The following is a 17,472-nucleotide window of genomic DNA, read 5'->3' as shown; positions in this document are numbered from 1 at the left end:
AAACTATCGAGCGGTTACATTCCATAAGACTCATCTGGATACTCTGGAAATATGCCACAGGAACGAGATCCGTTTCCATTCCCGCGATATGAGAACGACTATACATACACAGGGAATAAGGCAATTCAGGTAATTGCAAATATGAACTTCAAACTTTAAAACTGGCCCCGTATCAGTTTACAGATCTACGTTAGTTCGTATACCTGCTGTTTGAGTAACGGCCTATACACTTTTATATACATTTCTCAATTTTTACCTCGTTTGTTAGAAATTGCCATATGACAAGCCAACCCATCTCGCGCAAAATGATGAACCCTGGAGGAGACTCCATAACACGACAACACTGGCCAGTTCTCATCGAAACGTCTTTCATTATGATACTACAGTGAGTGGATTCAACCTCGAAGGGGGATTTGAATTTACTATTACTTAAAAATTAATATAATTAAAGTAAATGAACGCAAATATGTTCTGGTTCAAAGTTTAATTGTTTTTTTTTAATGCACTGACTACTAAAATTGTGTTAAAGGCACCAAAGGACAGTCTGGACATTCATCTAAAATCGACCTACGATCATCATCTTGGATTATTTCAAAACAAAAATCAAACCTTGACGCAGATGGAAACTGTTGCATTGGATAATGCGTAAGGCCTCTCTCTATTGTGTGTGTGTTTGTTCTTGTAAGAAAAAATGCTTTCACATTTTTAAGAAACTTTTTATTTGGTACTTTAATTAAAACAAATGTCATCATTTATTTCTTTTGAAGGCTCAGTAAGTCTGAATCTCCCAGCCATTGTAACGCTTTCTCACACAGGACACTGAAAAACAGAGAATCAGAAGATTCGGTGTCTGAGACCAACAACAAAGGAATAAAAGTGTGGGTCGACACCCAGAAAGCCTCTATATACAGTATTAAAGGGTCCATAGGTGAGAATTAACCTATAAGAAATTATATGTGAAAAGAAAAAAATAAACTTAATTGTTTTATTTATTTACAGAGTCTCATCACACCGCTTCCACAAACCGAGGTTACTCACGTAAGCATGATGGCGGCTTTTATTCTACGTAGAACAATACAAATGCATCCTGTACAAGTAAAGAGGACCACCTGCATTTCCAGTTGGTTGTTAAATAATGAATCTCCGCATTTACATGTACTAAGGCTTCGGAAAATAAAAGAAACGAAGACAAGCTGGTGTGATTTTTTTAAAAGGAAGAGTTTACAATAAGTTTGGCGTGATGCTCATTGACCTCAGGCACTCACTGTTAGAAGTTATGGTGAGATCAGAATCGCTGTTATACTCAGTGAACAAACAGGGCGTTTTGGATCAAGATCCTGCACCTTCCTGCTCTAGTATATCTGATCGATTCATCATTTCTTACCACAGTTTAACTGTGGATGCCCTGAGTGAAAAAGCCTCACGATCATCGCTACGGAAGCTCCCGAGTCGGTTACTATCATCTCTGTATCCAAGCAGGGCAACAACTCGGATAAGATCAAATAAGATCATGGTGTAGATTTTTAAAAAGGTCTCATTCTCACACACATTCACAAAACACAAACATTCATTCATTGATGCACACAAACAACCACTCTCTCACGCTCTCCACACGAACACATTCACTCAATGACCTCACATCCTGGTTGACGTCAAATATAAGCAGCACTTTGGAATCATGGGAAACTTTTCCACAACACAAAAAATCACAGTGCCCTCTTGTGGTCAATAACTAACATTTTATAAATATGAGGAGCATGCGCTTTATATGTATTTTATTATTATTATTATTTTTTAATTCATATATATATATATATTTTTTAAATATATATATTTTAAATTAATGAATTAAATGCATTTTGTAAATGAAACGTTCAGGAATAAATTGGGACTAAACTACGCAGATTAACCTGTTGATTATTGTACATTTTAAAACAGACACCTGTTAACAATGTTTTCACTGGCAAAGACGCACGTCTTTCGGTAATTTCATTTTGTCTTAATGAAGAAATAAAGAGATCAAGAGTCGATGTTTCCAATGAAGGAAGAAAGTTAAAATCAGCACTGATGTCTGTCTGCGGTAATTAGTTAATCTGGCATCCTGCGTGCCTCGTATAGGTAAAGGTTAATCTGGAATGGCGTAATGAGCTTGAACGCAATGTCTGCAACAGGCATTACTGAACATAAACACAGCAACACCGTGAGCGGAGGCCACAGTCTCGACACCAGCCGCACAATGCTGGACCTGAACACAACTAAAAAGCAATCAGCTGTGTGCATTGAGGTGAGCGTTGCCTAGAAATGTAGTAACATAATTTAGCCTACGTTTATTTGGTGAATCCTCAGTATTTCTTTCAAAGATGGCAGTTTAGTATATCAGTATGTTATATGTTTATATGTTGCAGGAGTGGGAAGTAAATTTATTTGGTGTCCAGTTACTTTTCCATAGTTTTTCAAGTAGAAACAACACTTAAAGCAACGGGAACCCAATTGGGAAGCAATTTCACTAGTTTTATGAAGCCTCTTTGCTTGGAGCACAACGTGACTTTTGTTCTCTGTATTTTTATACCAAAATCAATTCTCTTTCATGAATCAAGAGGCTTCTAGAAATAATTGTGCTGAATTAATAATGCAGTTGGTCTTTAAACTAAGAGCAGGCTAAAACATGCTCCAATTTAATGGCTTCAATCCCAGTAAATTAGTTTAGAGCTTATCACAAACTGTTACATAATATGGTGAACATGAGTTGTGTATTTCAGACAGTAGTCTGTCACGTTGGTTCAGAAGTGTGTTGGGAGTGTGGAGGTGAGATATGGGTGTGTTTTGGTGTGGTTGACCCACAGATGGCCCCTAAGTGTGGCACTATATGACCAGAGTAAACTGGTTTATCCCAGTTCACCCTACTGTGGGCAGGATGCCCAGAAGCTTAGCGTCTCATTCAGTGGTGGACTTCTCTTTCTAAAATTGATCCTGTAGTTTAGTACAGTAGTATTCTGCAACTTCAGACAACACTATCTGTAGGTTTTCATGTAGGTGTAAAGATGTGGTAAACTATATATACTGTAAAGTTATTATTGCAAAATTTATCCAGGTTTTTATGTAACCTCTAATGCTTACTAAGGAAACCTAGGTTGAACATCTTTCCTCTTGGAAAGGGAATGTCAGAGTCTGTGTTTCACAAGTCAAGAGGTCTAAAATAACTGTAGGACACTTCAGTGTTAAGCTATAAATGGCCCTCTTTGCTTCATTCTTCTGTGTTAGTAAATCAAGCCAACACGCATTAGGAGGCAGAGCGTGTGTCATCTCAGTCCATTGAGCGGATTTGATGGACATGTTTGCACTCCGTTACTCCATTTAAATTGTATTCTAAATGTATTACGAAACAGCCAATTCCTGTGTACTTTTTTATTAACGTTTTAAAATTTTATTTTTATTTTTTTTTTTTTCCCCCTCTTCCTCCAGCGGCCAGGATTCAGACATCACAAAAAAGGTACAGGCACGGACTATGCTTTGATTTGAATTTATATTGCCTCATATGTCATATAAACAGTGTCAAGTGTGTGGGCATAGGTTTATACATCTTCCAGTCTTCTCATATAAAATAAGGCATCAAAAGTCACAGGATTTGTTGAAATTCATATAGGCAAGTCAAAATGTTTCCCTTCTTTGTCTTTTAGAGATATATGTGTGCCATGCTCCTGTGTCCCAGCAGAGCACAGACAGTGGAGATGAGTTCATTCAGTTCAGGAAACTGAATGGCTCGCCCGGCGAGTGTCCCAGTCGCCAGAATCTCCATAAGGAGCTTCTGCTCGGCCATAAGAGGTAAAAAGAAATGTCTAAATGAGGTTCACTTTGTAAAGTACAGTAGTCAACATTTGAAGTGGATCAAAACCTTTCATCAAAGTTGTCCTAAAACCTTCTTCTTAGGACTACTTTGAATTTTTTTTTTTTTTTTTTTGATCCACTTCAAATGTTGACTACTATATCTGGTTATGTTGGTGTACTTCATTTGCCAATAATAGTTGAAAGAAAATTAAGATCTAAATCATATTAAACCTACTCTAACCTGTGTTTATCCTTAACGAAACTCCAAGGTTTGCTAAACTAAAGTGACCTAAAGGCTTCTGACCTTGTTCTCAGAGGGCTGTTGTTGGAGGAGAAACCAGAATTGCAGCGTGTGTTACAGCAGAGGAGACTTGACCTGCACAGAGAGCAGGAACTTGCTCTCCAACCTCCTTCTGATCTGGAACAGGAGCTCCGTAAGAGACAGCAGAAAATGCAGGAGGTACTGACCAATCTCTGTCCATTTTAAATGGTTGGTTCACCCAAAAATGAAAATTGTCCACAGAATATCTCACCCTCATGTTGTCTCACCCTCATGTTCCACATCCGAAAGACCGTTGTTCATCTTCGGAACACAAATTACGATATTTCTGATAAAATCTGATGGCTCAGTGAGGCCTGCATTGAGGTTGAACCACTTTCAGATGCCCAGAAAGCTACTAAAGACATAAAACGGTTCATGTGACTACAGTGTTAATTGTCTTGCTGACAATGCACTGAGCCATCAAATTTCTTAATTTGTGTTCTGAAGCTGAACGAAGGCCTTACGGGCATGGAATGACATGAGAGTGAGTAATAAATGACATGACTTTCTTTTTAGGGTGAACTAACCCTTTAATGTTCCTCATTACTAGAATGGAGCTCAAGAGTTTTGCCAGATGCATGATGGTATTTGATTGTCTTGGATGAACTGGATGACCATATGTTTTGAGTGGACAGTTTATGCATGTTTTCCTCCAATAACGGAAGTTTCATTTAATATTTGAGCCTTTTGTAACATTCACTGCTGTCTTAAATGTCTCTACAGTATGAGTTGGAGGAACAAAAACGCATGGAGGATGAGAGAAATGTTCCAGAATTTGTACGAGTGAAGGAGAATCTACGCCGCATACAGTTGACCGAACAAAACTGAAGGATATGTGGAGAAAATGCGCCTTGTAATTTTTACTATGTAATGTTTTCATATAATATATTTTGATGTTATGAAATTAAATGGTGTACAGCTATAATGTAGTTTAGTAATGAAGCACTGTATTTAAGAGTTACAATTTCTTGTAAATTTGAGTCAAAATAAAGATATTAATGTCTTGTATAATATTACCTAGTGTCTCCCCCCCCCCCCCCTTTTTTTTTTTTTTTTTTTTTTTTTTCTACAAAAGGAGAGTATAACTAAATACTTCTGCGTTATGATACTATGACTTTATCATATTGGGCATACAGTTTGTCCAGCAAGTGCTCAAGCTGGAAAAAGTCCCTGACTTTCATATTGAAAAGGGAACCGTAACATCCTAGCATCCCAACCATATCTCACCACCAGAATATAAATTAACTTTTAATCTACTTTTTTTTTTTTTTTTCTTCCCTAGAATTCCCAAGTCTTTCTGCCTTTGCATTTACAGGTAGCACTTTTGCACATTGTCTGTCGGGAGAGAAATCTCCACGGACATTTCTTTTCAAATGGAAATGTCCTTGTTTAATTAGCTGATCTTTAAATTCACCGAGAGGCACGAGGAAAGAAAGCCTGACCATCTGCCGTAACCCACATTTATCAGAAAAGTAACAACAGGAGGCAAATGGGAAGCAAAGACACGTTTGTAAGAAGAAACTCCATCCATGTTTTCAAAATTGATATACCTTTAGAGGCTGATGCATGGGCTGATGACATTTACGTCAAATACTCTTTCAGCAAATTACTTTGAACAGTATCGGGCATGCTGCCACGCAGGGAAACAATCAAGTTGTGGCAGCGTGCCATTTCAGACACTATTCATATAGTCCAGAGGACTATTCGCCAGCTGTCCTCTTGTTTAACTCTATTGTCTCTGTTTTCTCCCGCTGGCTCCGTTAGACACGCCTATAGCAGAAGAAGCGTGTGCTGCCTTCAAAAAGATCACACGCGCTTACGAAGCATCTAGACAAACACTGGCGATAGGGAGTATTTGCAATGGTATCGCCCAGTTTTTTTACCTCTAAACTTGATTGCAAGCACAATGTGAAAATGTTCCTTTATAACATTGTAAGTGAGGGTCTATTAATTTGAATACGTGGGTTACTTCATAAATGCGAACTGGAGAATGCTTTAGTTACATAGCACACCCCCTTGCGCAGATTCGGTTTGGTACAGTCCAGTGGCTTTTGGCTAGCTTGAGTAGAGACTCAACATCCAGCCGCACTGTGGAGTCCACCGGCACACGCGCATCTGCGGGAACGGAATGAACGGAGGGTGTGTTTTGGGCTGGATACAGCAAAGAAAGGTATGATTAAGATGGTAAATATTTGTATTTATATGACAAAATACATTTTTTTGTGCACATAATGTGTATCATATGTATGGATTTTATATTTTGTGCACAATAGCTCCGAGAACTCGTTCATTTTATAGGCATGCGCAAATTATTTTCATAAGCTTTAATTGCAATCGTTTTCTTCATGATATTGTCACCTAAAAGTACGTTTACAACAAACATAAAGGCTAATGATTTAATTGCATGTACTAGTGCAGATTTATTTCTGCTTAGTAAGGTCATCCAACCCTTCAAAGCATGCTATGTCGGTTCAACAATCTATTTTGCATGATATTTATGGGCCCCGAGTTGGTTGTGATGTTGACGGCATGATTGCGTTATGATTGATTAGATGGAACGCTTATTACAGTGTAAACACGTGAATTATCATTTGCCTTCCCAAGCTCCACACATTCAGATTAAAGACATGTTTTCTTTTAAATGCTGCATTTGTAAAACCTATTTTATTTCTTCTTAGTGCTTGCAAGTGTTTAACATAGATCCAGATCAACTGAAATTGGTCAGTCCATTGTGTGGTCTGTTAAAAGTGAATTAGAAGAAACATTTTACCTACAGTCACAGCCATTGCTATTCGTATAAAGCCTTAGGCCTACAAGGCTGATTTCTTTTCCAGAGGTCCATGGTATATCTTAATTGACTTGATTTTACTGGAATACACATTGCAAAGTGGATCTCCATTTTATAATGGAGAACGAGACTGTGTTTACACTGGCAGAGAAACTTTTCTTTATTTAATTTATTAGCTAAAGGTGTTTTCCTCTCTGAGAGGCTTTTTGTCATGCATTTTGATTTAATCGTTTCATCTTCGCTGAGTGGCATGATGAAAGGAGAGAAGTGGAATCACAAAGACTGTCTTTCAGGTCTCTTCACTCCCTCTCTTTCTCACTCTCTGCCATGTTTTGCATGGCTTAATTAACATTCAACTGGCTTTTGGCTTTGCACCAGCTGTGGAAAAAAAATCACATACTGAATTCTGTTGCTCCCATAACATCTGCGTCCACACGATTCAGCATCTCTATAATAACAGGCTCCGCATACATTCTGGGTCGCGTTCAAGTCTCCTGTCAGACTTTCCAAGCTCTGGCCCTCTCTGGGAATTCCAGACCTGGCCACAGTGGTAATGAAATTGGCTGGGTAGGCATTCCAATAGATCACAGCCCCACAGGCTCATGGGAAAGGGTGTTGGGGAATCTGGCGGAGATGGAATAGACGGCACATGAGAATTGCAGACTACTGCAAACGGCCTCATTCGCTGATGTCTCATCTTTATGCTTGACTGCGCGAGAGGATGGGTGGATCTGTTGTGTTATCCTTCTGCTGCCGAGATCGCTGTTGAGAAGACTACGTCCTGTCTGCTTTTCTGAGCTTAATGTGCTTTGTAATCAAGACCGGCCTAATGTGCTTTCAGGGTGGAGCTCCTTGTGAGTGCAGTCTGGGTTTAAAGGAATGGGTCATCCAAAAATTGAAATCAGTCATCATTTACTCATCCCAAACCTATATTACTTCCTTTCTTCTGTGGAATACAAAAGGGGAAGTTCTGAAGATTTTGCTGATTGCTCTTTTCTTTCGAAGATGCAACAAAGTCCCTTTCAAGGAAAGTCAGTTCACTTAGTGGCCATAGTTGCAACACCTTTGGGCAGTGATTTAAATTTTGCATTGAACTGTATATTGTATGTCTTTTATTTTTTAAATAATTCTTGCATTATTAAGACATTAACAATAGTTAATGCAATTATTAAATAACTGCTTAACTACATTTTCACTGCCATTTTGAGTGTTTCCGTGTGATGTTGAAAATTCTGAGTTTACAAGTTGTAATTACACTCTAAAAATACTGGGTTGTTTCAACCCATGTTTGGGACAAATATGGACAAATCCAAATGTTGGTTTAAATAATTTAAACCAATGTTTGGTTATGTCTATAATCAAACGGTTGGGTTTGTCCATATTTGATACAAACATGGGATGAAACAACCCAGCATTTTTTAGTGTATGAGTTCTGTGAGGACGTCAATGCTTTTACAAGTTGGAATTTCATAATTACAGTAATTCCACCTTGGGACCTACTGACAGTTTCTATGGGAGCCGGAGCTTTGAAGGTGCAGGGACTTAAGCTGCATTCACGTCACCTCGTATTTACAGAAATCTTGAAATGACAACACGTGACGTTATATTCGGAGCTGTTTACTTCCTTTTAGTCCTTGGACTGGGAATTATGCGTTTCCATGGCACCACTATCAACGCCTAATAAATCAGTCTACAGCGGTCAGGTGGTACAGCGGCCACGTGGTACATCTGCTTTACAAGCTGTAATTACGAGCTCCACGAGGACGTGAACGCTTTTTACAAGCTAGAATCTTGTAACTACAGGAATTACGAGACCACGTGAACGCACCTTTATTCCGCCATATTGCGCATTGCAGTTTCTCCCATTCATAGTAATTGAAGTGAACCAGTCTTTGTTGAAGCTTGAAAGTTTGTCTCCACTTATTGTAAACTTACTCAAAAGCACCATAAATAAATGAACTTCAACCCATGTGCTATATTGAAAGTTTTCTGAAGTCATTCAATAGCTTTGTGTGAGTAAAAGACCGAAATTTAAGATGTTACACCTGCATAATGTCATTGTAATTGTATGGAAAAGAGCAACCAGCACAGTTATCTCTTTATTTGTGTTCCATGGAGGAAAGTCTTTTCTTATGACGTGAGAGTTAGTAAATGATGGCAAAATTATAATTTTGGAGTGAACTTAAAGTAGGAGTTGCTTTTTATTTAATAAAGCAGAGTTTGTCACAGTGACCTAATTCCCACTGCAGTTTCATCAGCCTTTCTACAAGTCTTGTTGTATCAGCAGATACTGTCCTCTCAGCCAACTGGCCACTCAGGCTTGTTGACACAGAGCTTTGCTGGTATTTTTTCAGTCGTCGGGGTGTCTGATGGAGCAGGCTGGTTTCTATTGTGCTGAGCTGGATCCATCCACATGAGTTACAGAAATGAATGAGGATGGAGCCTTCAGAAGTGCCACAATCACATCCTGTCAAATTTTCTTCCTCAGAACTCAGGAAGAGGGATGATAAAGATCCACACTGACTCATTAGCAGGGATGTTGTTCCCTAGTGATGTGGGTGGGCAACTAGATTTCCCCCAAAATAGCATTCATATAAATACAATGTCTGTCCTAGATTTTTGTGTGGATGACACCAGCACTCGTTAGTTTTAATAAGGAACCGTGGGGCCCCATTTATAAAACACACATACAATGTCAAAAGTGAGGAACAAAATACAGATTTAAAATACAAAAACCAACTAAAAAGTATTCGTTCAAACTTTTTGTGCTTCTATACCAGTAATTAAAATAATCCAAACACTGATAAATAGGAAATCGCAATATTTCATTCATTATGCACAAATGAGCAACATTTGAACTTCCATGTGATCAGTTGTTTATTGTCACTGAGATAAATTCATTATTGAAATGCATTTAGAGACATTTGATGTGCACATGGATGGACGTTTCATAAATTATTCATAAGAATATTTTTTTTAAAAATTTGTTGTACAACACACGTCTTTATAAACGAGTCCCCAGGTCTGATAACGGTTACTGTAACTTATAATGGGACTCCAAAAAAGCGTTGTTCCAGATAATGTCATACTCCAATATCTTCCTCAAATCTTGTCAATGAATATGAAATGACAGGTTTGCTCACTCTCATTTGGGCTGAACCTCCCCTTTAAACAGATCAATTGAAATACACAAAAGTTTCCTGATTCTTTGATTCCGTTTACATCTGTAAGAGGATCCAATTTGTCATTCAGACTCTTCCCAGTGCATTAACATGTTCTTTTACAATAACAGTAATAAGACTTTAAATAAATGTCACAGCAGCATCTCCTCATCTTACTTTCTCCCTACTGAGGCTGCGAAACCTGAGACGTCTCAGTCCGAGACCCCTAAATGTTATTCCTAACAATCCTTTAGAAAAAATTTGCCTGTGAGTTTTCTTCATGGTAATAAGAGAAACCCTGACACGGTTATCTGAGTTATCAGCATCTCCCGCCTGAAGCTGAATCAGCATGGACACATTGTTCCACTTCAAAGCTGCAGCGAGTGGGCACTGAAAGAAAAAAGAGGGGGTTCTTGGAGAGAACAGGTGCAGCCTTTGGGAGGGGGAGAGTCCCTTCTGCCATCTGTTGACTTCTAGTTTTCCCCCAAACACACTCCATCACAATTCACACACGCCTGCTTGGTCATAGTGATCCAGGTTGCTATGGTGCTGTATGGGAGGAATAAGACCCCCGCATGTGTGCGTTCAACTCTGGACGTGCGGCTATTGTGTTTTGAGACATTCAAACATAGGGGAGGGGGGTGTTCGTGTGTGCGTAGACTGAAATAGGCAATTGACCAGTTGCTTTGTCAGATGTTGAGGAGACGCTGAGGTGCCTGTGCAGGGTTCTCCTCTAAAGGTTTTGTTTTACATAATCGCACGGCCACAAGCCACTATTTGGAAGGCAAATTTACTTAGTGGTTGCTGGACTGGAGAGCAGTAGATTAAATGGAGAGCGCTTGAAATCAAACGGATTTGAATCTTTTCTCTTTCCCATCAACAGGTCACATCTGCAGACTGATCTGGGATATTGTTTTGGGGGGATTTTCAACAAAAACTGCAGAATTACAAAAACAAACATGGATTGTAAGGAGGAGATCAGTGACTCTGATAGCGGGATCATTTTAAACTCTGGTGAGTGCTTTCATTTCTATGATAATGATAAATAATATTTAGAAGACATTTTTATTAGTATAACTCATGAGCGTTACAGCTCAAATTTTAGTTTAGTTTAAATGAATTTAATGTTATGTTTTTTTTTGCCATTTTTTTGGGCATTTTAATCATAGATAATCTAAAGAACACAGGAAATGATGGAGGAAAGTCAGATGTTTTGACCTGTTTCTCACATGAGTACTACAGTTCAGTTTATCAAGGCAGGCCAACTGCTAGGCCATGTTTCATAGGAGTTGTAATTTTCATTTAGAGGATGCAACATATGCCCTATATATGTGTGCTCTTGTGTAATGAAATCTCTTGTGTTGTCCAGGCCCAGACAGCCCCACGTCTCCGGTGAAGGACCTGAACACGCACACACGTGCCATGAGGCTGAAGCAGCAGGCCCTTGAGGACAGACTGGAGCTGTGTGTCCTGGAGCTCAAGAAACTCTGCATTAGAGAGGCTGTGAGTGACACTTCCTGAAAATGAACCATCAGTGCTGCCATCGCTGTTGAATTCATGAACCTTATTTTTAGTTTTAAGAGTCTTATATTTAAATGTAAATATACTCCGCATGGGTGCTTTTTTTTTGTAGTCTAAGCAAGGTTACTCAAACCATCACAAATAGTCTGTGGAAAATTCTTGAATTGTGACTTCTGCTTGAAAACCAGACAACAGACAACATGATGTTTTCCATTAATTTTCTCTTTAGAAATTTCTTCAATAAAGAGTTTTAAGCCATGAAAAACGACAACAGCTCTAAGATAAATCACAACATTTTCATTCAAGTTAACCAGGGTCTGCCAACACTTTGGAATCATAAAAGGACTCCTTGGTTCAGAGAAGTTTAACCTTGGCCTAATTAACTAATGAAGCATAATAACTTCTAATCAGGAAAAACAATTACACAGCTGTTCAAAAATTTAGGCTGGGTAAGAAGTCTCTTATGCTCACCAAGGCTGAATTTATTTGATCAAAAATAAATGGTAAAAAGTAAAAATATTTTTTTCTATTTTAATATATTTTAAAATCTAATTTATTCCGGTGATGACAAAGCTGAATTTTTAGAAACCATCATTCTAATATGCTGATTCGATGATCAAGAAATAATTCTTAAGCAGCACAACTGTTTTCAACATTAATAAAAAAAAATTTGTGGAAACTGATCATTTTTTTCCCCTTCAGGATTGTTTGATGAATAGAAAGCTCAAAAAAAGAACAGCATCTATTGGAAACAGAAATCTTTTTTAACATTATGCATGTTCAATTTAATGCATCCTTGCTGAATAAAAGTTTTAATTTCTTTAAAACAATTAAAACCTTACTGAGCCCAAACTTTTGAACGGTACTGTGTATTACCATTATCATAGTAATTTGCAGGTGGGATGGGTGAACATGTCAGGAAGGTTTAAAACAACAACAAAAAATGCATCCAATCCATCTTTCTTCATAATTTAATTAATACATGTAAAGCACAATACATTTGCACTGACCAGACAGGTCTGATCAATAAACCTTGTGACCAGGGCAGAAAAAAAAGAGAGGAATTTAGTTTTTAATTTAATTAATTTCTTTATTTTTTGTACGTTTGTTTGAAATTTTTACACTTATATCAAAAAGTTATCAACAGATTAGTTATTCTAAATCTAAATTACCTTTCCTTTATTCTACAAATTACCAAAACCTGTCTCCCGAATCTTCAAGGAGATATTCTTACTATATAATTACAGTTAGTGGTTACGTGCTGATTTTTTTTTTTTTTTACATTGCAGAATGAAAGAAAAAATAAAAGAAATCCGAAAACATGCTTGTACATGCTTTTAATTTAGTGCAAGTTTATTAATAAGTCAATAAACAAAACCTTCATTCTTTTACATGCATCTTAAAGATCGAGTTTAATTGTGAGTGTGAAGTGGGGGCGGCATGATGGGGTTTTGCCTAGGGCGGCAGTTGAGTTTGCGCCGGCCCTGCTTGTGACACACATATCAGGATTTATAAACAATACAAGGCATAAGTATATGAGCAGTGCCGCGCACTCTGGACCATACGCACTCTTTCATTGTTTGATTGAAGAGCTGCTCTGCTCATTGCTCATAAAAGCTCTTGAATATTATATATGGACTTTTAGGTTTTGATATTTAAAGCAGATGAAGCACCACAGTCTTCACCACATTTTAAGACAAAATTATGCATTGTATCATAGTTTTAACAGGATAGGAAAATTTCACTAGGAAAGTCAGCTGGCCCATAAGCGTAAATCAGATTGCTCTGATTAATCCAGGCTTTCTCTTGTTCTGAATACAGCCCTTCAATAGAAGCACTAAAGCCAATGGCCAAGAAACAGATGCTTCTTTGCATATTAGCCCACATGTCTGTCATTCACTACTGGCCAAGCAGGGACAAGATTTAAGGGCCTAATCATTACACCATAGAAACCCCTTTAGTGGACGCTTCGACAATATAAATACGAGCATCTGCTCGCTCAAAGATGTTTTTGTTTTGTATTGATTAACAAACAAAAAGTTAGTTTTCTATGTCATTGCTTTTCTTTGAGTTTGCTCATGGTTAAAATGCTTTGTTTTAACAGGAGCTGACTGGAAAGCTGCCCTCTGATTACCCTCTCCTGCCTGACGAGAAGCCTCCAAAGGTCCGGCGACGCATCGGAGCCGCTTTTAAACTGGATGAGGGTTTTATTTCACAAGATGGCGAGGTACACGCCACAGTTTCTACACAGACATTTTTTTAATAGCTATACTGCGACTGGCTGTTATTTGACCCTACCTGGCTAGTTTTAAGTGGTATTATTCATGGTATTACTATTATTATACTGAATCCATTCCACTTATATGGAAAAATATTTTTACGAGGTGCGTTTAATCCACGTTTCAGAATTTTGTAGTCGTGCGGTTACCCCCTAAAATGTTTGTCTCCAGGAGTCTGAGCTGCACGCGCTGGAGGCTGATCTCGCCCTGCAGCGGCAGATTTATGAGGCGGCCCGAAAGCTCTCCCTCGAGGAGCACATCAGCAAACCGGTGAGGAAAAGCCGACTGCAGCAGTGTAAACGCGAAGAGAAGAAGCTGAAAGAGCTGCAGGATGTGATACTGAAACACCGCATCAACCACGGCTGTGTCTCTCCACAGACCTGCTATTCATCCAGACAGAGAGGTCAGCCAATCAGAAGCTGTTGTTTATGATATAATCTAAATGTAAGCATTACAAAAGTGATTGACTGTATTATTTAAATGAAAAAATTATCTTATTTGTTGTCCATTTCAGATCTTTGTATGTCTGATGACAGCTCACTGTCTGACGCTGTTGCCTTGGATGATGGTAAGTGAGCGACCCTTTATTTTCTGGTTAAAATAAACTTGAACTCAAATTTTTTGCTAGAATGTTGCTAATGTCGGAAAACTATCCTTTATCAACAGATTCCGACTCTACTCCCTTTTCTCCGGCTGTTCTGGGGTCTTCCACAGACAGCAGCATCCAGCGATTGACACTCTTACCCAATAACGGTCCAAAGCAGTCGAGCTCCAGCTCCAGTCTGGACTATGATGCCTCACCCATCCAGAACTCTCCATGGAAGGAATCCAGCTTGGACCAGCCGTACCAGAAACAAAAACCATCTCACTCTGCCTGCAGCAGCCGCTCAAGGTATTATGGGATATTCTAGCTTTGAACCAAGTGATAGGAGTAAATATGCAATCATTTATTTTGTGTTGTCAGAGCTGTTTTATAGGGACTTATAGAGCATTTGGTTAACATATACATTATCGTTCAAAAGTTTAGGGTTGGCAAGATTTTTAAAAATGTTTGTGAAAGGACTCTTGCATTTATTTATCTTTTGATTACTGATAACAAATAAAAAAGCTGAATTTTTAATTTTAGTTATAATTTATTTAAAAATAGATATCTTTTGTAAAATATAAATGTTTTTACTGTCACTTTTAATCAATTTAATACATCCTTGCTGAATAAAAGTATTAATTTCTTTAAAAAAAAAAAAAAAAAGTACTGACCCCAATCTTGTTAATGCTAGTGTAATAGTTCACCATTATTGAACAAATCAGGTTTGATTTTACTAATCAAAAAGCTTTTGTTGTTACACTGTCGATCCAGTAAGCTGGTTTGAGGTTAAAACAATATACCAAAGAACGATTAGTGTCTTTTTTTTTAGATACATTTATCAGTATATAATCATAATTATTTCATAATGATCTCATGAATTGCCTCCTCGGTGTCAGCAGCAGTCCAACAGGCTCACCTACAGACATGAGAATGGCAGAACTTCCTCCAGCACCCCAGTTTGTGTTTAAAAGTCTGCCAGTGCGGAACAATCAGCCAAACAGCGCCCCCTCCACTCCAGAGCTGCCACTGCGCCGACAGTTCTCTCAGTCCTTCAGGTAATTAATATACGAATTAAACTCACCACTGGCATTCCAGCATTGTATTAATGCTGTTCATATTTAATGACAGCTGAATATCCATAGAGTTTGATGTTAGTATGTTGATAAGCTAAAGGCTTGATAATCTGATAAACATAAATAGATAACACAAACAAATATTTGGGAAACCAGTCAAATTTACTTGCATTGAAATATTTTTAATTGATATTAAGTTTATTAATGATCAACATTACTTTTTCACTGAGCTTATCATAGCAAATTGTTTACCTTACTGATCTGATATTATCTCCTGTCAAATAGACTTCCCAGAAGCAAACCAGAATTGACCAAGGCCAGCTCAGAACTGGGACGGGGCCGGACCAAGTTGCCACGTCGACGAGTTACTGATTTTGCGTTAGCCTACTCAGTTCAACGTTTATATCAGTGCAGCTCTGAAGACAGCAGCTCCGAGCTTTCCATTTCCTCATATAGCAGTTCCTCCAGCCGAGAGACAACCACCGAGGCGCCTAAACCATGTCCGCCACCATACGGCTACCATCGCACTGCTCCAAATAAAGCACCAGGCCAGCTCAACACCAACAGCCCACCCAAAAATAACAACAACAACAACCCACCTCACCTCATGGCCGGCCCCAGTCAAGTGAAGATTAACAACAGGACACCACTTCAGGCAGACATGGGGAGGCTGCAACTTGGACCGAATTCACAATCTGGTACCATACATAGTAATAAACCCCGACAAGTGGAGGTTACTTCACCCAAACGGATTCTCAAGCCTCCCCCGCCGTACACAAAGGTGGTACGCACAACATCGCTAAGAGAGTACCCCAATCATCCCAGCCGGGTGCTTCCTCGAGAAATGGTATCAGGAGAGCTTAAAACCTGGCACCAGAAAAACAATTTAGCTGTGTCCAAACACCGCTCACTCGAACGGCAAGGATCGTTTCGAATTAAGCGCCCAGAGCCGCCACCCTACCACCAGATTCCCTCTCAAAAACCGGTAAAGACATGTACAGTATATATGCATTTATCAGTACCAATTTCACAAACTAAGCATCATGAATGAAAGCTGTTCTTGGCAGTTAACTAATGAACAATGTCTTGTGTTTCTTTCCAGGTTTCTCAGAAAGTGATTCTGCAAAGGGCTTCCGATGGAACGCCGCTGCAGTGGTATGAAGAGGAAGACTCTGAGATTGTGAGTCAGGTGTAAACCAGGTAGAAGAAACCAGGAGGAAATTACACAGAGAATAAGTGAACTCCTTGTACACCTTCTTTAGTTTTATTTATTGAGCCAATGGACTCATTGATGTAGCCTGATAGTGAAAATTATGTTAATTCTCACCAAGACTTTTTGACCCAGTTGGAGCTGAGCCAGTAAAATATATGCCTCAATTCCATATATGCCTACATTTGTGATTAAATTTCAAGTCTAAGACTTCCTTGTAAGGCATCATGCCAGATATTTATGATGAATGTATATTATAATGGTAATTTTATTGATGTCAGGAGATTGTGGCTTACTTTTGCAAATGACTGATGAATGCCTTCATGGAAATGACATCATTTAGTATATATGTGTCTGGTACACGACTCTTCATAATGAAACTATTACGTAATATCTTAGTTTCCCCATTATTTTATTTAATTTAACACATTATGAATTAATATATTATTTTTCCATATTATTTTTTATTTGTGAATTAATATTGCCCCTTTGCTAACACATTTTTTAAATTAGTGAATTGTTTTTAAAAAAAAAGTGTTGCTCTGCTACTGTAATATGCATTGTAATAATAATCCATCTGTGAGTCTTAATAATACCAAATGTAGATATTTTCCTTCATGTTTGTACACTAATTATGAAATATATTTTATATTATTTATAATACACTTTAATAAACAATCTCACAGGTCCTCACTAGTATGTCTTGT

The 17,472-nt window shown here is 38.3% G+C and overlaps 3 protein-coding genes and 1 non-coding gene across 4 annotated transcripts; 3 read left to right on the top strand and 1 right to left on the bottom strand.

Annotated features, from left to right (window-relative positions):
• The first annotated feature begins 13 nt into the window (after window positions 1-13).
• cfap276 (cilia and flagella associated protein 276) lies at window positions 14-1,611 on the top strand. The gene is made up of 5 exons (XM_067394831.1): window positions 14-129; window positions 269-385; window positions 530-645; window positions 816-928; window positions 1,000-1,611. The coding sequence occupies exons 1-5, from the start codon at window positions 52-54 to the stop codon at window positions 1,068-1,070; spliced, it is 495 nt and encodes a 164-aa protein (XP_067250932.1). The 5' UTR covers window positions 14-51; the 3' UTR covers window positions 1,071-1,611.
• LOC137027459 (small Cajal body-specific RNA 2) lies at window positions 1,281-1,662 on the bottom strand. Its single transcript, XR_010896041.1, has one exon. It is a non-coding gene; the product is annotated as a small Cajal body-specific RNA 2 (non-coding RNA).
• A 481-nt stretch (window positions 1,663-2,143) lies between these two features.
• Window positions 2,144-5,122, top strand: zgc:195245 (uncharacterized protein LOC565483 homolog). Its single transcript, XM_067393710.1, has 5 exons — window positions 2,144-2,284; window positions 3,463-3,490; window positions 3,678-3,822; window positions 4,141-4,285; window positions 4,871-5,122. The coding sequence occupies exons 1-5, from the start codon at window positions 2,144-2,146 to the stop codon at window positions 4,973-4,975; spliced, it is 564 nt and encodes a 187-aa protein (XP_067249811.1). The 3' UTR covers window positions 4,976-5,122.
• A 1,105-nt stretch (window positions 5,123-6,227) lies between these two features.
• Window positions 6,228-17,240, top strand: inavaa (innate immunity activator a). Its single transcript, XM_067393709.1, has 10 exons — window positions 6,228-6,317; window positions 10,980-11,110; window positions 11,466-11,599; window positions 13,722-13,844; window positions 14,068-14,299; window positions 14,411-14,464; window positions 14,563-14,788; window positions 15,382-15,537; window positions 15,841-16,540; window positions 16,658-17,240. Exons 2-10 carry the CDS (start codon window positions 11,056-11,058, stop codon window positions 16,748-16,750), a joined length of 1,773 nt encoding a protein of 590 aa, XP_067249810.1. The 5' UTR covers window positions 6,228-6,317; window positions 10,980-11,055; the 3' UTR covers window positions 16,751-17,240.
• The last annotated feature ends 232 nt before the right edge of the window (window positions 17,241-17,472 follow it).

The sequence above is a fragment of the Chanodichthys erythropterus genome, chromosome 9 (genome assembly GCF_024489055.1).
Source record: "Chanodichthys erythropterus isolate Z2021 chromosome 9, ASM2448905v1, whole genome shotgun sequence".
NCBI lineage: Eukaryota > Metazoa > Chordata > Actinopteri > Cypriniformes > Xenocyprididae > Chanodichthys > Chanodichthys erythropterus.
This window is presented reverse-complemented; position numbering and strand designations above follow the sequence as displayed.